Genomic DNA, 23,338 nt, shown 5'->3' with positions numbered 1-23,338 from the left:
CATCCCCCCCCCCCCCCCCACCCCCCCCCCCCCCCCACCCCCCACCCTCCACACACACACAAACATCCCTGACATATCTACATCCACACATCATATGTATACTGAGGGGCATTAAAAACGCACACCAGTTAATATCACATATGACATAACATAAAAAGATAATAAAACGTGAAAGGGAGATCAATCTTGACAAAATAATGTTGTTTTTCTCAGGTTTTAATGCAAACCCATGACTGGAAAGCATCTCAAATAGAGGAGGATTGAAATCAAAGTTCAAAGTTTAATAACGTGTATGCCCTCGACAATGGGCAACAATGCATGTCTGAAGTCTGTTAAGCTTTGATAAGCACAGTCGTAGAGTAAACGTCTGTTGACTGGCCCTCGAGTTGAGTTGAGTCTGTGGTGGTTGCAACTAACGTCGAACCCTACGACCAAGCTCGTCCCACAAATGTTCAAATGGATTCAAATCCGGCGATCGAGAGGGCCAATTTAACACCTGAACATAGTGTTGTTGCAAGAAATTCCGGGTCACGTGAGCTGTATGAGGTCGGGCATTGTCATGTTGGAACACCAGTTGGTTAACGCCACGTCGACGTCCTCTCAGCAACGGTAAGAGCTCAGGTTGCAACACTGAGTCAATGTAACGTTGGGCGTTGACATTTCCACGAATCACAACCAAGTCAGGGCGAAAGTTGGCATTAATTGCACCCCACACCATGGCACCTCCACCTCCCAAACGATCATGTTCAATAACGCAGTTTCGGGCAAAACGTTCATGGTTCCGTCTGTATATACGAATGCGGCCATCTGGGAAACTGACGTTGAAGCGTGATTCATCTGAAAAGATAACATCTCTCAATTGCCTGGGAGCAAGACGACCACCTGCACCTGCCCAACGTTGACGTGCAAGACGGTGTGCGTGAGTCCATATCTGGCCACGATAGAGTCGACGGCACCGGATGTTTCGTGCAGTAGGCGACGTCGGACTGTGCGATCACTGATTGGTCATCCCCTTGTTCCCATCACGCCAATGGCAGTCTGTCATGCTGTTCTGAAGCGATTCCTAAGGTGACTCACAATGATGAGTTGGTCCTGCCTCACAGGCGGCGTTCCTGGTCGAGGACGGTCGGCTACACTCCCAGTTGTCCTGTGACGATGCTACAGTCGGACAACAGTTGATCGATGGGCATTGAAGTGCGCAGCAACGTCTCTGACAAGCTCCCAACATCCCTATGGCGTGGTTCCTCTGTGGGCTGCTTAACCATGGCATCATGATCATGCATGATACCCCTGCCCGCACTGTGTTTTTTATAGGGCCCATTCCCCACTTTGCACGTGCATCATGACTTTTTTCTGATCTACCTGATTTCCCACATTTCACCTTCATGGTTTCATGATTTTAGTCGTCAAGCCACTGCGTTCATGGCAGTTGGGATTCAAACTCAAACATTTGATGTTCGACATTGCTCTGTATACCCCTTTACTTCTGATCACTTGTTAGACACACAGACACAGATAACGCCGACTTTTAGCATGATGATGGGTGTGCGTTTTTAATGCCTTTCAGCTTATCATGGTTTCCGGTTCCGCTGATCATAGATCAAACATGATACCCATCGAAGCGAAACACGTGCCCTCGTCAATGCTGACAGTAAGTTCTCCGAAAATAGAAGTGACGTCACACAATCAAAACGTCGTCGAAAGAACCGAGGATGCTAATGAGAGGATTGTGAAGAAAAAATGGGAAATTCAAAATTGGAAATGTCAAAATGCGAAAGGTCAAAATGGGTAATGTCAAAATGGGAAAAGTGAGAATGGGGAAAAAAATCGTCACTTCTAAGAAAGTGCAAACACCAATGCACCGGGTGTTCGTTTTACCAATACCTCAGCTGTGAATCAAAACGATATATTTTCAGAGTATGCTGACTAATCTCAACTAAACTAAAAAAGGATTTTACTAAGGCGTTACCATCGTCTTTAGACAAGTATCTTGCAACCCCACCACGTGAACGTGCGCACGTATATGGTGCTGACAAACCTAGAAACATAATTGGGGTGAACCAGGATTCAAACACAGAATCATAGGTTTCTGGAGAAACTCTGCACAGCGAAATGCGACTGGACCATCTGTGCCCTCCCCCCTTGCCTCTGAAGATGTTGGTTTCATTCCATCGGAACCCAGCCAGGCCACACGTAGTCCGTGTGGTAGTCCTTGTACCAGTTTGACATGTCCGTGTTGTTTCGGAAAGGACGGTTATAATACACAGTTGTCCCCCCTGCCAGGAAACCAGCCCACCAACCAAAACTCCCGACACTTATGATAGTATGATTGCACATACTAAATACACAAAGATCCACTTCCGGCAACTCCCTCTGCAGCACAACGACATCCACGGCGGCGATATTACGATTCACCCAACCTCCATCATCTCCTCCAACAACGAACAAAGCATTGGGGTATATAGCTCGGAAATAGTTCATCGCATGGATGTAGTACTCCGCTGGTGGAGTGGTACGTCCCTGGCGTTTACTACCTGATGCCATGTAGTCCCCTCGCCTCACGTGCACCCCGATATAGGTCACATCTGTAACTAAGCCAGCCCCTCCAGAACCAGCCCGTGTCACGTGCTCCTGCTTGTGTGAAGTCGGTGGGTGATCAGTGCTTCTCCCAGAACCAGCCCGTGTCACGTGCTCCTGTTTGTGTGAAGTCGGTGGGTGATCAGTGCTTCTCCCAGAACCAGCCCGTGTCACGTGCTCCTGTTTGTGTGAAGTCTGTGGGTGATCAGTGCTTCTCCCAGAACCAGCCCGTGTCACGTGCTCCTGTTTGTGTGAAGTCGGTGGGTGATCAGTGCTTATCCCAGACACATCACGCAGTGAGACATCGGCAGCCTGGGGGGCTAGTGTTGACTTGTTCGGTGTGTTCGGCTGAGTGGAAGCATGGATGACTGGAGTTGAGTGACCACTCTGATTTGGCAGCCAGCCAGCTTTCCTGTGTCGGGAAAGGAACTCCTGTTTGAGTGATACCAGTTTCCTAAAGGCAGTGTCTGCAATGTTTTGTTTGAATTTAAACTGTTGCCTTATGCTTGCTTCGACCGCTTTGAAATACTTCCATGACTGAAGATAGAGTCCGATCTTTTGACATTCATGTTTGTTTATTTTCGTAGCCAATTCGGCATGGTAGGTACAACAGTCAACAAACACATCGCGCCAAAAAGCGCACCCTTGAAACGTTACGACCGTTTTATCGACGTGGAACAGTTTGTTGATGGCGTTGCCCTCAGGAATAAACAACGTCATGTTTTTTATTTTGGCAATAGCGTAAGCAGCGGCATATTCAAATAACTGGTTGCCAAGGCGACCTCCAAATACTGGTGTCAGAATTGGCATTTCTTCCGATTTCCTATCCTGCTTTGTAGTTGACGTGGGGATGTGTGTACTTGTCGTTGGGGTTACGCTAGCGTTTGTAAAGAACCTAGCGTTGGTGGTATTACTAGACTTGCGAGTCTCGCTTTTATTATGAACAGTCATTGACTTTGGAATAGTCTTTTTCTTTGGAATAGTCTTTTTCTTTGGAATAGTCTTTTTCTTTGGAATAGTCTTTGTAGTATTACGAGGAGAGAATTCCCCCTTGCCCGTCACTTCAAACGCTCTTGTAGCTGACACTGGCGTATCTGGCACTTCTTCTAGAGAGGTATCCATGGTAACAGGGGTGCCAGGTGACTCGTGTCGGTACAGGAAGTAGCCGTAAGCCATCAGTAGGTAAACAACTAGAGCTGCAGTGATTCTCCCACCTGCAAACAGAACACAGAATAGCTAGAATCACAATACACGTCTGTCATACATGGAACAGTTAGAGTCACACTACAGGTCTGTCATACATGGAACAGTTAGAGTCACACCACACGTCTGTCATACATGGACCAGTTAGAGTCACACTACAGGTCTGTCATACATGGAACAGTTCGAGACAAACCACACAACTGTCATACATGAAACAGTGAAGTCAAACAACACGTCTGTCATACATGGAACAGTTAGAGTCACACCACACGCCTGTCATACATGGAACAGTTACAGGCACACTACACGTCTGTCATACATGGAACAGTTAGAGTCCCAACACACGTCTGTCATACATGGAACAGTTAGAGACAAACCACACAACTGTCATACATGGAACAGTGATGTCAAACAACACGTCTGTCATACATGGAACAGTTAGAGTTCCACCACACGTCTGTCATACATGGAACAGTTAGAGTCACACCACACGTCTGTCATACATGGAACAGTGAAGTCAAACAACACGTCTGTCATACATGGAACAGTTAGAGTCACACCACACGCCTGTCATACATGGACCAGTTAGAGGCACACTACACGTCTGTCATACATGGACCAGTTAGAGTCCCAACACACGTCTGTCATACATGGAACAGTTCGAGACAAACCACACGTCTGTCATACATGGAACAGTTAGAGTCAAACCACACGTCTGTCATACATGGAACAGTTAGAGTCACACCACACGTCTGTCATACATGGAACAGTTAGAGTCACAACACACGTCTGTCATACATGGAACAGTTAGAGTCACACCATACGTCTGTCATACATGGAACAGTTCGAGACAAACCACACGTCTGTCATACATGGAACAGTGATGTCAAACAACACGTCTGTCAAACATGGAACAGTTAGAGTCCAACCACACGTCTCTCATACATGGAACAGTTAGAGTCAAACCACACGTCTGTCATACATGGAACAGTGAAGCCAAACCACACGTCTGTCATACATGGAACAGTTAGAGTCCCACCACACGTCTGTCATACATGGAACAGTTAGAGTCCCACCACACGTCTGTCATACATTGAACAGTTAGAGTTACAGAACACGTCTGTCATACATGGAACAGTTAGAGTCACACTACACGTCTGTCATACATGGACCAGTTAGAGTCCCAACACACGTCTGTCATACATGGAACAGTTCGAGACAAACCACACGTCTGTCATACATGGAACAGTTAGAGTCAAACCACACGTCTGTCATACATTGAACAGTTAGAGTCACACCACACGTCTGTCATACATGGAACAGTTAGAGTCACAACACACGTCTGTCATACATGGAACAGTTAGAGTCACACCATACGTCTGTCATACATGGACCAGTTAGAGTAATAAAACACGTCTGTCATACATGGACCAGTTAAAGTCACACCACACGTCTGTCATACATGGAACAGTTAAAGTCACACCACACGTCTGTCATACATGGAACAGTTAGAGTCAAACCACACGTCTGTCATACATGGAACAGTTAAAGTCACAACACACGTCTGTCATACATGTAACAGTTAGAGTCCCAACACACGTCTGTCATACATGGAACAGTTCGAGACAAACCACACGTCTGTCATACATGGAACAGTGATGTCAAACAACACGTCTGTCAAACATGGAACAGTTAGAGTCCAACCACACGTCTGTCATACATGGAACAGTTAGAGTCAAACCACACGTCTGTCATACATGGAACAGTGAAGCCAAACCACACGTCTGTCATACATGGAACAGTTAGAGTCCCACCACACGTCTGTCATACATGGAACAGTTAGAGTCCCACCACACGTCTGTCATACATTGAACAGTTAGAGTTACAGAACACGTCTGTCATACATGGAACAGTTAGAGTCACACTACTCGTCTGTCATACATGGAACAGTTAGAGTCCCACCACACATCTGTCATACATGGAACAGTTAGAATCACACCACACGTCTGTCATACATGGACCAGTTAGAGTCACACCACACGTCTGTCATACATGGAACAGTTAGAGTCACAACACACGTCTGTCATACATGGACCAGTTAAAGTCACACCACAAGTCTGTTATGCATGGAACAGTTAGAGTAATAAAACACGTCTGTCATACATGTAACAGTTAGAGTCCCAACACACGTCTGTCATACATGGAACAGTTAAAGTCACACCGCACGTCTCTCAAACATGGAACAGTTAGAGTAAAAAAACACGTCTGTCATACATGGAACAGTTAGAGTCACACCACACGTCTGTCATACATAATACAGTTAGAGGCACACCACACGTCTGTCATACATGGAACAGTTAGAGTCACACCACACGTCTGTCATACATGGAACAGTTAGAGGCACACCACACGTCTGTCATACATGGAACAGTTAGAGGCACACCACACGTCTGTCATACATAATACAGTTAGAGGCACACCACACGTCTGTCATACATGGAACAGTTAGAGGCACAACACACGTCTGTCATACATGGAACAGTTAAAGTTACAGTACACGTCTGTCATACATGGAACAGTTAGAGTTACACCACACGTCTGTCATACATGGAACAGTTAGAGGCACACCACACGTCTGTCATACATGGAACAGTTAGAGTTACAGTACACGTCTGTCATACATGGACCAGTTAGAGGCACACCACACGTCTGTCATACATAATACAGTTAGAGGCACACCACACGTCTGTCATACATGGAACAGTTAGATTCCCACCACACGTCTGTCATACATGGAACAGTTAGAGTCACACCACACGTCTGTCATACATGGAACAGTTAGAGTCCCACCACACGTCTGTCATACATGGAACAGTGAAGTCAAACCACACGTCTCTCATACATGGAACAGTTAGAGTCCCACCACACGTCTGTCATACATGAAACAGTTAGAGTCCCACCACACGTCTGTCATACATGGAACAGTTAGAGTCCCACCCGAGCCTGTCATACATGGACCAGTTAGAGTCCCACCACACGTCTGTCATACATGGAACAGTTAGAGTCACACCACACGTCTGTCATACATGGAACAGTTAAAGTCACTCCGCACGTCTGTCATACATGGAACAGTTAGAGTAAAAAAACACGTCTGTCATACATGGAACAGTTAGAGTCACACCACACGTCTGTCATACATAATACAGTTAGAGGCACACCACACGTCTGTCATACATGGAACAGTTAGAGTCACACCACACGTCTGTCATACATGGAACAGTTAGAGGCACACCACACGTCTGTCATACATAATACAGTTAGAGGCACACCACACGTCTGTCATACATGGAACAGTTAGAGGCACAACACACGTCTGTCATACATGGAACAGTTAGAGTCACACCACACGTCTGTCATACATAATACAGTTAGAGGCACACCACACGTCTGTCATACATGGAACAGTTAGAGGCACAACACACGTCTGTCATACATGGAACAGTTAGAGGCACACCACACGTCTGTCATACATGGAACAGTTAGAGTTACACCACACGTCTGTCATACATGGAACAGTTAGAGGCACACCACACGTCTGTCATACATGGAACAGTTAGAGTTACAGTACACGTCTGTCATACATGGAACAGTTAGAGGCACACCACACGTCTGTCATACATAATACAGTTAGAGGCACACCACACGTCTGTCATACATGGAACAGTTAGATTCCCAACACACGTCTGTCATACATGGAACAGTTAGAGTCACACCACACGTCTGTCATACATGGAACAGTTAGAGTCCCACCACACGTCTGTCATACATGGAACAGTGAAGTCAAACCACACGTCTCTCATACATGGAAAAGTTAGAGTCCCACCACACGTCTGTCATACATGGAACAGTTAGAGTCCCACCACACGTCTGTCATACATTGAACAGTTAGAGTTACAGAACACGTCTGTCATACATGGAACAGTTAGAGTCACACTACTCGTCTGTCATACATGGAACAGTTAGAGTCCCACCACACGTCTGTCATACATGGAACAGTTAGAGTCACACCACACGTCTGTCATACATGGAACAGTTAGATTCCCAACACACGTATGTCATACATGGAACAGTTAGAGTCACACCACACGTCTGTCATACATGGAACAGTTAGAGTCACAACACACGTCTGTCATACATGGAACAGTTAGAGTCACACCACACGTCTGTCATACATGGAACAGTTAGAGTCACACCACACGTCTGTCATACATGGAACAGTTAGAGTCACACCACACAACTGTCATACATGGAACAGTTAGAGTCACACCACACGTCTGTCATACATGGAACAGTTAGATGCACACCACACGTCTGTCATACATGGAACAGTTAGAGTCACACAACACGTCTGTCATACATGGAACAGTTTGAGTCACACCACACGTCTGTCATACATTGAACAGTTAGAGTCACAACACACGTCTGTCATACATGGAACAGTTAGAGTCACACTATACGTCTGTCATACATGGAACAGTTCGAGACAAACCACACGTCTGTCATACATGGAACAGTGATGTCAAACAACACGTCTGTCAAACATGGAACAGTTAGAGTCCAACCACACGTCTCTCATACATGGAACAGTTAGAGTCAAACCACACGTCTGTCATACATGGAACAGTGAAGCCAAACCACACGTCTGTCATACATGGAACAGTTAGAGTCCCACCACACGTCTGTCATACATGGAACAGTTAGAGTCCCACCACACGTCTGTCATACATTGAACAGTTAGAGTTACAGAACACGTCTGTCATACATGGAACAGTTAGAGTCACACTACACGTCTGTCATACATGGACCAGTTAGAGTCCCAACACACGTCTGTCATACATGGAACAGTTCGAGACAAACCACACGTCTGTCATACATGGAACAGTTAGAGTCAAACCACACGTCTGTCATACATTGAACAGTTAGAGTCACACCACACGTCTGTCATACATGGAACAGTTAGAGTCACAACACACGTCTGTCATACATGGAACAGTTAGAGTCACACCATACGTCTGTCATACATGGACCAGTTAGAGTAATAAAACACGTCTGTCATACATGGACCAGTTAAAGTCACACCACACGTCTGTCATACATGGAACAGTTAAAGTCACACCACACGTCTGTCATACATGGAACAGTTAGAGTCAAACCACACGTCTGTCATACATGGAACAGTTAAAGTCACAACACACGTCTGTCATACATGTAACAGTTAGAGTCCCAACACACGTCTGTCATACATGGAACAGTTCGAGACAAACCACACGTCTGTCATACATGGAACAGTGATGTCAAACAACACGTCTGTCAAACATGGAACAGTTAGAGTCCAACCACACGTCTGTCATACATGGAACAGTTAGTCACACTACTCGTCTGTCATACATGGAACAGTTAGAGTCCCACCACACATCTGTCATACATGGAACAGTTAGAATCACACCACACGTCTGTCATACATGGACCAGTTAGAGTCACACCACACGTCTGTCATACATGGAACAGTTAGAGTCACAACACACGTCTGTCATACATGGACCAGTTAAAGTCACACCACAAGTCTGTTATGCATGGAACAGTTAGAGTAATAAAACACGTCTGTCATACATGTAACAGTTAGAGTCCCAACACACGTCTGTCATACATGGAACAGTTAAAGTCACACCGCACGTCTCTCAAACATGGAACAGTTAGAGTAAAAAAACACGTCTGTCATACATGGAACAGTTAGAGGCACACCACACGTCTGTCATACATAATACAGTTAGAGGCACACCACACGTCTGTCATACATGGAACAGTTAGAGTCACACCACACGTCTGTCATACATGGAACAGTTAGAGGCACACCACACGTCTGTCATACATGGAACAGTTAGAGGCACACCACACGTCTGTCATACATAATACAGTTAGAGGCACACCACACGTCTGTCATACATGGAACAGTTAGAGGCACAACACACGTCTGTCATACATGGAACAGTTAAAGTTACAGTACACGTCTGTCATACATGGAACAGTTAGAGTTACACCACACGTCTGTCATACATGGAACAGTTAGAGGCACACCACACGTCTGTCATACATGGAACAGTTAGAGTTACAGTACACGTCTGTCATACATGGACCAGTTAGAGGCACACCACACGTCTGTCATACATAATACAGTTAGAGGCACACCACACGTCTGTCATACATGGAACAGTTAGATTCCCACCACACGTCTGTCATACATGGAACAGTTAGAGTCACACCACACGTCTGTCATACATGGAACAGTTAGAGTCCCACCACACGTCTGTCATACATGGAACAGTGAAGTCAAACCACACGTCTCTCATACATGGAACAGTTAGAGTCCCACCACACGTCTGTCATACATGAAACAGTTAGAGTCCCACCACACGTCTGTCATACATGGAACAGTTAGAGTCCCACCCGAGCCTGTCATACATGGACCAGTTAGAGTCCCACCACACGTCTGTCATACATGGAACAGTTAGAGTCACACCACACGTCTGTCATACATGGAACAGTTAAAGTCACTCCGCACGTCTGTCATACATGGAACAGTTAGAGTAAAAAAACACGTCTGTCATACATGGAACAGTTAGAGTCACACCACACGTCTGTCATACATAATACAGTTAGAGGCACACCACACGTCTGTCATACATGGAACAGTTAGAGTCACACCACACGTCTGTCATACATGGAACAGTTAGAGGCACACCACACGTCTGTCATACATAATACAGTTAGAGGCACACCACACGTCTGTCATACATGGAACAGTTAGAGGCACAACACACGTCTGTCATACATGGAACAGTTAGAGTCACACCACACGTCTGTCATACATAATACAGTTAGAGGCACACCACACGTCTGTCATACATGGAACAGTTAGAGGCACAACACACGTCTGTCATACATGGAACAGTTAGAGGCACACCACACGTCTGTCATACATGGAACAGTTAGAGTTACACCACACGTCTGTCATACATGGAACAGTTAGAGGCACACCACACGTCTGTCATACATGGAACAGTTAGAGTTACAGTACACGTCTGTCATACATGGAACAGCTAGAGGCACACCACACGTCTGTCATACATAATACAGTTAGAGGCACACCACACGTCTGTCATACATGGAACAGTTAGATTCCCAACACACGTCTGTCATACATGGAACAGTTAGAGTCACACCACACGTCTGTCATACATGGAACAGTTAGAGTCCCACCACACGTCTGTCATACATGGAACAGTGAAGTCAAACCACACGTCTCTCATACATGGAAAAGTTAGAGTCCCACCACACGTCTGTCATACATGGAACAGTTAGAGTCCCACCACACGTCTGTCATACATTGAACAGTTAGAGTTACAGAACACGTCTGTCATACATGGAACAGTTAGAGTCACACTACTCGTCTGTCATACATGGAACAGTTAGAGTCCCACCACACGTCTGTCATACATGGAACAGTTAGAGTCACACCACACGTCTGTCATACATGGAACAGTTAGATTCCCAACACACGTATGTCATACATGGAACAGTTAGAGTCACACCACACGTCTGTCATACATGGAACAGTTAGAGTCACAACACACGTCTGTCATACATGGAACAGTTAGAGTCACACCACACGTCTGTCATACATGGAACAGTTAGAGTCACACCACACGTCTGTCATACATGGAACAGTTAGAGTCACACCACACAACTGTCATACATGGAACAGTTAGAGTCACACCACACGTCTGTCATACATGGAACAGTTAGATGCACACCACACGTCTGTCATACATGGAACAGTTAGAGTCACACAACACGTCTGTCATACATGGAACAGTTTGAGTCACACCACACGTCTGTCATACATTGAACAGTTAGAGTCTGTCACATGATGGTGATAACAACATTGTACAGTGGTATTGTTAGTTATATGTTGTGATTAGATATGAATGTGAGTTATGATTAGTTAAGGAACGATGGTATGATTAGATCTGGAGCTGCAATATGATAAGTCACATCACTGTTAACTGTGTTTATCATTTGTTTTAGCACGGTAGTATGATTGGATATAGCAAGGTGTTGTGATTAGTTACAGAAGTGTGGTATGATTGGTTATAGCATAGTGTTCTGATTAATCAAAGAACGGGATTGTTATTAGTTATTTTGAACAATTTTCTGATTAGTGATAACACGTTGTTCATATATTAGTTACAGCATGGTGTTCTGGTTAGTGAGAGCATGGTGTTCTGGTTAGTGAGAGCATGGTGTTCTGGCTAGTGACAGCATGGTGTTCTGGTTAGTGAGAGCATGGTGTTCTGGTTAGTGACAGCATGGTGTTCTGGCTAGTGACAGCATGGTGTTCTGGTTAGTAACAGCATGGTGTTCTGGTTAGTGAGACCATGGTGTTCTGGTTAGTGACAGCATGGTGTTCTGGTTAGTAACAGCATGGTGTTCTGGTTAGTGAGAGCATGGTGTTCTGGTTAGTGAGAGCATGGTGTTCTGGTTAGTGAGAGCATGGTGTTCTGGTTAGTGACAGCATGGTGTTCTGGTTAGTGACAGCATGGTGTTCTGGTTAGTGAGAGCATGGTGTTCTGGTTAGTGAGAGCATGGTGTTCTGGTTAGTGAGAGCATGGTGTTCTGGTTAGTGACAGAATGGTGTTCTGGTTAGTGACAGCATGGTGTTCTGGTTAGTGAGAGCATGGTGTTCTGGTTAGTGACAGCATGGTGTTCTGGTTAGTGAGAGCATGGTGTTCTGGTTAGTGACAGCATGGTGTTCTGGTTAGTGACAGCATGGTGTTCTGGTTAGTGAGAGCATGGTGTTCTGGTTAGTGAGAGCATGGTGTTCTGGTTAGTGACAGCATGGTGTTCTGGTTAGTGACAGCATGGTGTTCTGGTTAGTGACAGCATGGTGTTCTGGTTAGTGACAGCATGGTGTTCTGGTTAGTGACAGCATGGTGTTCTGGTTAGTGACAGCATGGTGTTCTGGTTAGTGACAGCATGGTGTTCTGGTTAGTGACAGAATGGTGTTCTGGTTAGTGACAGCATGGTGTTCTGGTTAGTGACAGCATGGTGTTCTGGTTAGTGACAGCATGGTGTTCTGGTTAGTGACAGCATGGTGTTCTGGTTAGTAACAGAATGGTGTTCTGGTTAGTGAGAGCATGGTGTTCTGGTTAGTGAGAGCATGGTGTTCTGGTTAGTGACAGCATGGTGTTCTGGTTAGTGAGAGCATGGTGTTCTGGTTAGTGAGACCATGGTGTTCTGGTTAGTGACAGCATGGTGTTCTGGTTAGTGACAGCATGGTGTTCTGGTTAGTGACAGCATGGTGTTCTGGCTAGTGACAGCATGGTGTTCTGGTTAGTAACAGCATGGTGTTCTGGTTAGTGAGACCATGGTGTTCGGGTTAGTGACAGCATGGTGTTCTGGTTAGTGACAGCATGGTGTTCTGGTTAGTGACAGCATGGTGTTCTGGTTAGTGACAGCATGGTGTTCTGGTTAGTGACAGCATGGTGTTCTGGTTAGTGACAGCATGGTGTTCTGGTTAGTGACAGCATGGTGTTCTGGTTAGTGACAGCATGGTGTTCTGGTTAGTGAGAGCATGGTGTTCTGGTTAGTGACAGCATGGTGTTCTGGTTAGTGACAGCATGGTGTTCTGGTTAGTGACAGCATGGTGTTCTGGTTAGTGACAGCATGGTGTTCTGGTTAGTGACAGCATGGTGTTCTGGTTAGTGACAGCATGGTGTTCTGGTTAGTGACAGCATGGTGTTCTGGTTAGTGACAGCATGGTGTTCGGGTTATTGACAGCATGGTGTTCTGGTTAGTGACAGCATGGTGTTCTGGTTAGTGAGAGCATGGTGTTCTGGTTAGTGACAGCATGGTGTTCTGGTTAGTGACAGCATGGTGTTCTGGTTAGTGAGAGCATGGTGTTCTGGTTAGTGAGAGCATGGTGTTCTGGTTAGTGACAGCATGGTGTTCTGGTTAGTGACAGCATGGTGTTCTGGTTAGTGACAGCATGGTGTTCTGGTTAGTGACAGCATGGTGTTCTGGTTAGTGACGGCATGGTGTTCTGGTTAGTGACAGCATGGTGTTCTGGTTAGTGACAGCATGGTGTTCTGGTTAGTGACAGCATGGTGTTCTGGTTAGTGACAGCATGGTGTTCTGGTTAGTGACAGCATGGTGTTCTGGTTAGTGACAGCATGGTGTTCTGGTTAGTGAGAGCATGGTGTTCTGGTTAGTGACGGCATGGTGTTCTGGTTAGTGACAGCATGGTGTTCTGGTTAGTGACAGCATGGTGTTCTGGTTAGTGACAGCATGGTGTTCTGGTTAGTGACAGCATGGTGTTCTGGTTAGTGAGAGCATGGTGTTCTGGTTAGTGACAGCATGGTGTTCTGGTTAGTGACAGCATGGTGTTCTGGTTAGTGACGGCATGGTGTTCTGGTTAGTGACAGCATGGTGTTCTGGTTAGTGACAGCATGGTGTTCTGGTTAGTGACAGCATGGTGTTCTGGTTAGTGACGGCATGGTGTTCTGGTTAGTGACAGCATGGTGTTCTGGTTAGTGACAGCATGGTGTTCTGGTTAGTGACAGCATGGTGTTCTGGTTAGTGACAGCATGGTGTTCTGGTTAGTGACAGCATGGTGTTCTGGTTAGTGACGGCATGGTGTTCTGGTTAGTGACGGCATGGTGTTCTGGTTAGTGACAGCATGGTGTTCTGGTTAGTGACAGCATGGTGTTCTGGTTAGTGACAGCATGGTGTTCTGGTTAGTGAGAGCATGGTGTTCTGGTTAGTGACAGCATGGTGTTCTGGTTAGTGACAGCATGGTGTTCTGGTTAGTGAGAGCATGGTGTTCTGGTTAGTGACAGCATGGTGTTCTGGTTAGTGACAGCGTGGTGTACATATTAGTGTTGTGGAGCAGGGTACTGGGTAAACTCACCGTACTTCCAAAGCCGTTTTTTGGAACGCCCCATCGTCCCGCGGCTGCTGAAATATGAACAGGAAATGTCTGTATTACCAACCTATTCATTTCATGCCCTCGTGCCAAGCCTTTCACAAGTCAATCAGTTTAATACTCGATAATAGGACCAAACTAGGAGCATGCCTACAGTATGTGGATGCTTCTCTGTGGTGTCCTCCATACATCAGCTGTGTCGACGCAGACTGCACACCAGTGATTGATAACACGAGCACCGGTCCACACGGAGTGCACGGAAGAAACTCAGTCAGGTCTAGCTTGGTACCGGGTCAGGGTCAGGGTCTGTGACATGAGTATTTAGAATGAGGAAGACGCGACCAGGTGTTGTGGGGCTTTCTCCAATAGGTTTCTCCAATGTACCGGTGGCCACAGTTACAGGGTATCCGGTATATGCATCCTCGGGGGTTGGGACTTGCGCTGCTTGTGCCTTTGCCATTGGCCTTGCCGCTAGAGAAGGTGACATCTATGTTGGCTTTGTTCTTGATGGGGCGGGAAATGTCATAAGTGGCAGGGCCTTGGTAGGTTGCAACTGTGGCCACCAGTACAATGGAGAAACCCTTAGACCCCTCAACACCAGACTCAAAGAACATCGGACCTCTGTTAACAAACTAGACATTAAAACTGCTATTTCCGAACACATCCTGAGTGGGTAAATGAGTGAGTGAGAATGGTTTTACGCCGCTTTTTGCAATGTTCGAGCAATATCACGGCGGGGGACACCAGAAATGGGCTTCACACATTGTGCCCATGTCGGGATTCGAACCCGGGTCTTCGGCGTGACGAGCGAACGCTTTAACCACTAGGCTACCAGACCGCGACAAAGAAAACTACAAGAAGCCATTGACATCAGGAGACACCAGCCAGCCATGAACCGTGACCGGGGAACCTATCTGCCTAGTGCTTGAGACTTATTCCTTTGATCATTGTGTTGATAGTGCTCCATATTTACATGTTGAAACTTATCCTTGTGTTCATATTCCACATATTTACATGTTGAAGGTTATCTTTCTGATGATATTGCTCCATATTTACAGGTTGAAAAGTATCCTTGTGTTGATATTCTACATATTTACATGTTGCAGGTTATCCTAGTGTTGATATTGCTCCATATGTGCATGTTGAAACATATCTTTGTGTTGAATTTGCTCCATAATTACATGTTGAAACTTATCTTTATCTTGATATTGCTCCATAATTACAGGTTGAAACTTATCTTTATGTTGATATTGCTTCATAATTACTGGTTGAAACTTATCCTTGTGTTCATATTCCACATATTTACATGTTGAAACTGATCCTTGTGTTCATATTCCACATATTTACATGTTGAAACTGATCCTTGTGTTCATATTCCACATATTTACATGTTGAAACTGATCCTTGTGTTCATATTCCACATATTTACATGTTGAAACTGATCCTTGTGTTCATATTCCACATATTTACATGTTGAAACTGATCCTTGTGTTCATATTCCACATATTTACATGTTGAAACTTATCCTTGTGTTCATATTCCACAGATTTACATGTTGAAACTTATCCTTGTGTTCATATTCCACATATTTACATGTTGAAACTTATCCTTGTGTTCATATTCCACATATTTACATGTTTAAACTTATCCTTGTGTTCATATTCCACATATTTACATGTTGAAACTGATCCTTTTGTTCATATTCCACATATTTACATGTTGAAACTGATCCTTGTGTTCATATTCCACATATTTACATGTTGAAACTTATCCTTGTGTTCATATTCCACATATTTACATGTTGAAACTTATCCTTGTGTTCATATTCCACATATTTACATGTTGAAACTTATCCTTGTGTTCATATTCCACATATTTACATGTTGAAACTTATCCTTGTGTTCATATTCCACATATTTACGTGTTGAAACTTATCCTTGTGTTCATATTCCACATATTTACATGTTGAAACTGATCCTTGTGTTCATATTCCACATATTTACATGTTGAAACTTATCCTTGTGTTGATATTCCACATATTTACATGTTGAAACTGATCCTTGTGTTCATATTCCACATATTTACATGTTGAAACTTATCCTTGTGTTCATATTCCACATATTAACATCTTGAAACTGATCCTTGTGTTCATATTGTACATATTTACATGTTGAAACTTATCCTTGTGTTCATATTCCACATATTTACATGTTGAAACTTATCCTTGTGTTCATATTCCACATATTTACATGTTGAAACTGATCCTTGTGATCATATTCCACATATTTTCATGTTGAAACTTATCCTTGTGTTCATATTGCAAATATTTACATGTTGAAACTGATCCTTTTATTCATATTCCACATATTTACATGTTGAAACTTATCCTTGTGTTCATATTCCACATATTTACATGTTGAAACTGATCCTTGTGTTCATATTCCACATATTTACATGTTGAAACTGATCCTTGTGTTCATATTCCACATATTTACATGTTGAAACTTATCCTTGTGTTCATATTCCACATATTTACATGTTGAAACTGATCCTTGTGTTCATATTCCACATATTTACATGTTGAAACTTATCCTTGTGTTCATATTCCACATATTTACATGTTGAAACTGATCCTTGTGTTCATATTCCGCATATTTACATGTTGAAACTGATCCTTTTATTCATATTGCACATATTTACATGTTGAAACTGATCCTTTTATTCATATTCCACATATTTACATGTTGAAACTTATCCTTGTGTTCATATTCCACATATTTACATGTTGAAACTGATCCTTGTGTTCATATTCCACATATTTACATGTTGAAACTTATCCTTGTGTTCATATTCCACATATTTACATGTTGAAACTGATCCTTGTGTTCATATTCCACATATTTACATGTTGAAACTGATCCTTGTGTTCATATTCCACATATTTACATGTTGAAACTGATCCTTGTGTTCATATTCCACATATTTACATGTTGAAACTTATCCTTGTGTTCATATTCCACATATTTACATGTTGAAACTTATCCTTGTGTTCATATGCCACATATTTACATGTTGAAACTGATCCTTGTGTTCATATTCCACATATTTACATGTTGAAACTGATCCTTGTGTTCATATTCCACATATGTACATGTTGAAGGTTATCCTTGTGTTCATATTCCACATATTTACATGTTGAAACTGATCCTTGTGTTCATATTCCACATATTTACATGTTGAAACTTATCCTTGTGTTCATATTCCACATATTTACATGTTGAAACTTATCCTTGTGTTCATATTCCACTTTTTGCCCCGGCACAGTCTGTTGTGCCGTTGATAGGCCAAGCTGACCATAGCTACAACCTCAACGTTTATATATTACATTTTAGACATCAGTTTCCTATTTTCACCTGACAAGGAAAGACAGATTTTATACTCGGATAGATGTATTGCCGTATTGAGTCAGGTTTCTCATCATGTGAGTGGATGATTTCTAATTATTACGATTAGAAATGATATATTTTGGAATGCATTCTTCATTTGATTGATTAGAAACATAATATATCGTGTATGTATGTATAGTTCTTGATGAACTCACTGTTCAGTGAGACATTATTATCTGTTTAAGATAGTTTTTATATATTTAGGTTTTGAGTTTAATACTAAGTATTGTATGTTAAGCCCCTGTGTTCAATAATGTAACGTAAATGTATGTCTGTATGTTTGAGTGATGTATCTTAGAAAGTGCAGGTGTATGAGTGTTGTATGTCTGATATGAGTGGCTGTTGTATTATATATTTTTACACATTATTTTATCATAGGCTATCACTTCTGCATATCTATTTCTTTATTATGCAGATTTGTCACTGGCAACGTTCGCCGTGAGTGCATTGGTCACCGGTATTACCAGTACAGGTTTCACCTATCTGGTATGTGATGTCATCTCAGATATTGTATAAATATTCTATCATCCACGATTATGTGATGTCACCTCAGATATTGTATAAATATTCTATCATCCACAATTATGTGATGTCACGTCAGATATTGTATAAATATTCTATCTTCCACGATTATGTGATGTCACCTCAGATATTGTATAAATATTCTATCATCCACGATTATGTGATGTCACCTCAGATATTGTATAAATATTCTATCATCCACGATTATGTGATGTCACCTCAGATAGTGTATAAATATTCCATCATCCACGATTATGTGATGTCACCTCAGATATTGTATAAATATTCTATCATCCACGATTATGTGATGTCACCTCAGATAGTGTATAAATATTCTATCATCCACGATTATGTGATGTCACCTCACATATTGTATAAATATTCTATCATCCACGATTATATGATGTCACCTCAGATAGTGTATAAATATTCTATCATCCACGATTATGTGATGTCATCTCAGATATTGTATAAATATTCTATCATCCACGATTATGTGATGTCATCTCAGATATTGTATAAATATTCTATCATCCACGATTATGTGATGTCATCTCAGATATTGTATAAATATTCTATCTTCCACGACTATGTAATGTCATCTCAGATATTGGAAAGTGATATCTATATTTTAGAAATACAAAGAGTAACTGTAACAGACTGTACATATTTATTAGCTGTTATGTTACATTTGCTTATGGTATTTCATTGTCATTGGCTGACGAACGTACATGCGTCGATGCAATTCACAACAAACGTCATCAGCCTCAACCACACAGCTGTTTGTGATTATTTGGGCTAGTATATCGCCTACTGTACTGTCGGCTACCACAAGCATCACATTCATATTCCCCATATTTACTTGTTGAAACTTATTCTTGTGTTGATTTTGCTTCATATTTAAGAATTAATCTTGACTCTAGACTGAGATGTGGAAGACAGACCTAGGACTGAAAGTACCAGATATAGGAATGTACCATCCCCTTCATGGTTAACTATAGAACAGTGTTTTATTTGTTTGCGAGGCCTACGCCGCTGTAAGGAGTAAATTTTTGATCAACATCGTAAGGCACCCCACCACACGTGTTCACAAACGGTATGACGTCAGAGAAGTTTGAAACTGTCCATTATTTAGGCTTGTAATTTTCAGTGTTAACAAATAAGGAATATTATTATTTTATTTTTGTCTGTTTGTGAGTAAAGTAATGTAATATACTCATGCAGGTACACTTTTGTGTGATCGTAAACGGGGCCTATTACTGAAAACATTGTCTCTCCGTTAGGATCATTCATTTATTAGGAGCCGACGTATGTGAGAGACTTGCCCTCTATTTGATCCGCCGTCGTTACCTGCCGTCCATCAGGGATCCGGCGTCTCACAGGGGATTTACTGTACACGCCAACCGATACCTGGAAAAAGTATTTCACTTTTCCCTACACCCGGCATACAATAGTTGGGGGAACAGTCACAACCTTCCTCGTGGTAATCACTTCTTTCACAATGAGGAGGGGGCGTGGGCCAGGGTAGGGGTGAAAAAAGGGGTAGAGGGTGGGAGAAAGGGGTAGAGGGTGGGAGAAGGGGGTAGGGGGTAAGAGAAAGGGGTAGAGGGTGAGAGAAAGGGGTAGAGGGTGAGAGAAAGGGTTGGAGGCCGAGGGAAAGGGGTGGGAGAAGGGGGTAGGGGGTAAGAGAAGGGGGTAGGGGGTAAGAGAAAGGGGTAGGGGGTAAGAGAAAGGGGTAGAGGGTGAGAGAAAGGGGTAGAGGGTGAGAGAAAGGGGTAGAGGGTGGGAGAAAGGGGTAGGGGGTAAGAGAAGGGGGTAGGGGGTAAGAGAAAGGGGTAGAGGGTGAGAGAAAGGGGTAGAGGGTGAGAGAAAGGGGTAGAGGGTGAGAGAAAGGGGTAGAGGGTGAGAGAAAGGGGTAGAGGGTGAGAGAAAGGGGTAGAGGGTGGGAGAAAGGGGTAGGGGGTGAGAGATAGGGGTAGGGGGTTGGAGAAGGGGGTAGAGGGCGGGAGAAGGGGGTAGAGGGTGAGAGAAAGGGGTAGGGGGCGGGAGAAAGGGTTAGAGGGTGAGAGAAAGGGTTAGGTGGTGAGAGAAAGGGGGAGTGTTAACAGTTACTATGACACACATCACTGTCACACAATGACACACACACATCCATCTGTCAGTAGGACACACACCTCTCCGTAACGTTTACACACATCTCAATCACTATCACACATTTGATACAGATCCCTGTCACTACGATAAAAAATCTGTCACTGACACTCACCCGTCACTATGGCACACCCCATTACTGTGACACACCTGTCACTGTGACACACCCCATTACTGTGACACACCTGTCACTGTGACACACACCCTGTCACTGTGACACAACCCATTACTGTGACACACCTGTCACTGTGACACACACCCCGTCTCTGTGACACAGCCCGTCACTATTATACAGAAGCGAGTGGGATTTGGAGACAAGTTCTTCCCACTTAGAGTGCCCTTTCCCTGGTATTAGATATAGTCACAATTTCAAAACTCAATCTATACACATACAACACTGTAGAGACATAAAATGAGAGTGTCACAAGGACGCTACCTTACTGCTTATACTCACAGAGACTGGTGCGGAGATAAGTTCCTTAAGACTCGCTACGCCGTCTGTATGGTTACTCCCACCCTGGTGTGCCGACTGACAAAGCACACCAATTCAGTCGAAGCATACTTACACTTGTATGAACCTGTTGCGAGTAAAGGACGAGCCGACTTGAGCTGGTATTATTGTATCCGGATAATGCACGTAACGCATGACGGGGTATGAATAAACACTTTAATGTATGCCGAGGTATGAATGTACGCTATGATGCATGCCAGGGTATGAATATGTACTTTAATGCATACCGAGGTATGAATATACACTAAACTGCATGCAAGGGTATGAATATACATTATAATGCATGCCGGGGTATGAATTTACGCGTAACGCATGCCGGGGTACGAATGTACCCTTAACGCATGCCGGGTCATGAATGTACGATTAACGCATGCAAGGGTATGATCATACGCTATAATGCATGCCGGGGTATGAATGTACGCTATAATGCATGCCGGGGTATGAATGTACGCTTAACGCATGCCAGGGCAGAACATACGCTATAATGCATGCCGGGGTATGAATGTACGCTATAATGCATGCCGGGGTATGAATGTACGCTTAACGCATGCCAGGGTATGAATATACGCTATAATGCATGCCAGGGTATGAATATACGCTATAATGCATGCCGGGGTATGAACATACGCTATAATGCATGTCAGTGTATGAATATACACTATAATGTATGCCGGGGTATGAATATACGCTTAACGCATACCAGGGTATGAATATACACTATAATGTATGTCAGGGTATGACAATACGCTTAACGCATGCCAGGGTATGAATATACACTATAATGCATGTCAGGGTATGAATATACACTATAATGTATGCCAGGGTATGAATATACACTATAATGCATGCCGGGGTATGGATGTACGCTTAACGCATGCCAGGGTATGAACATACGCTATAATGCATGCCGGGGTATGAATGTACGCTATTATGCATGTCAGGGTATGAATATACACTATAATGTATGCCTGGGTATGAATGTACGCTATAATGTATGTCAGGGTATGAATATACGCTATAATGTATGCCAGGGTATGAATATACGCTATAATGTACGGCAGGGTATGAATATACGCTATAATGTATGCCAGGGTAGGAATATACGCTATAATATATGGGTGTCACTAGCACAAAAAGCAATCTGTCTTATACACCCTATCAATCTTTGACAGTGGAACACGAGGTGAGGTGAAATGGTGTGTGTGTGTGTGTGGTGAGGTGAAATGGTGTGTGTGTGTGTGGTGAGGTGAAATGGTGTGTGTGTGGTGAGGTGAAATGGTGTGTGTGTGGTGAGGTGAAATGGTGTGTGTGTGTGGTGAGGTGAAATGGTGTGTGTGTGGTGAGGTGAAATGGTGTGTGTGTGTGGTGAGGTGAAATGGTGTGTGTGTGGTGAGGTGAAATGGTGTGTGTGTGGTGAGGTGAAATGGTGTGTGTGTGTGTGGTGAGGTGAAATGGCGTGTGTGTGTGGTGAGGTGAAATGGCGTGTGTGTGTGTTGAGGTGAAATGGTGTGTGTGTGGTGAGGTGAAATGGTGTGTGTGTGTGTGGTGAGGTGAAATGGTGTGTGTGTGGTGAGGTGAAATGGTGTGTGTGGTGAGGTGAAATGGTGTGTGTGTGGGGTGAGGTGAAATGGTGTGTGTGTGTGTGGTGAGGTGAAATGGTGTGTGTGTGTGGTGAGGTGAAATGGTGTGTGTGTGGTGAGGTGAAATGGTGTGTGTGTGTGGTGAGGTGAAATGGTGTGTGTGTGTGTATGGTGAGGTGAAATGGTGTGTGTGTGTGGTGAGGTGAAATGGTGTGTGTGTGGTGAGGTGAAATGGTGTGTGTGTGTGGTGAGGTGAAATGGTGTGTGTGTGTGGTGAGGTGAAATGGTGTGTGTGTGGTGAGGTGAA

The 23,338-nt window shown here is 43.7% G+C and overlaps 1 protein-coding gene across 2 annotated transcripts; it reads right to left on the bottom strand.

The window, feature by feature from the left end:
* Positions 1–200: 200 nt before the first annotated feature.
* Positions 201–21,538, bottom strand: LOC124121954. 2 transcript variants are annotated; one of them, XM_048395323.1, is made up of 3 exons: positions 21,395–21,538; positions 14,807–14,853; positions 201–3,791 (listed from the first exon to the last, which is right to left on the bottom strand). In XM_048395323.1, exons 2-3 carry the CDS (start codon positions 14,838–14,840, stop codon positions 2,164–2,166), a joined length of 1,662 nt encoding a protein of 553 aa, XP_048251280.1. In that variant the 5' UTR covers positions 14,841–14,853; positions 21,395–21,538; the 3' UTR covers positions 201–2,163. The 2 variants fall into 2 exon arrangements, with proteins under 2 accessions (XP_048251280.1, XP_048251281.1); XM_048395324.1 differs by having other exon boundaries at positions 14,807–14,850; positions 21,395–21,528.
* Between the last annotated feature and the right edge of the window lie 1,800 nt (positions 21,539–23,338).

Source organism: Haliotis rufescens, unplaced genomic scaffold (assembly GCF_023055435.1).
Source record: "Haliotis rufescens isolate VD_foot unplaced genomic scaffold, xgHalRufe1.0.p SCAF_14, whole genome shotgun sequence".
Classification (NCBI taxonomy): domain Eukaryota; kingdom Metazoa; phylum Mollusca; class Gastropoda; order Lepetellida; family Haliotidae; genus Haliotis; species Haliotis rufescens.
The sequence above is the reverse complement of the archived record's forward strand: the minus strand, read 5'-3'. Positions and strand labels throughout refer to the sequence as shown.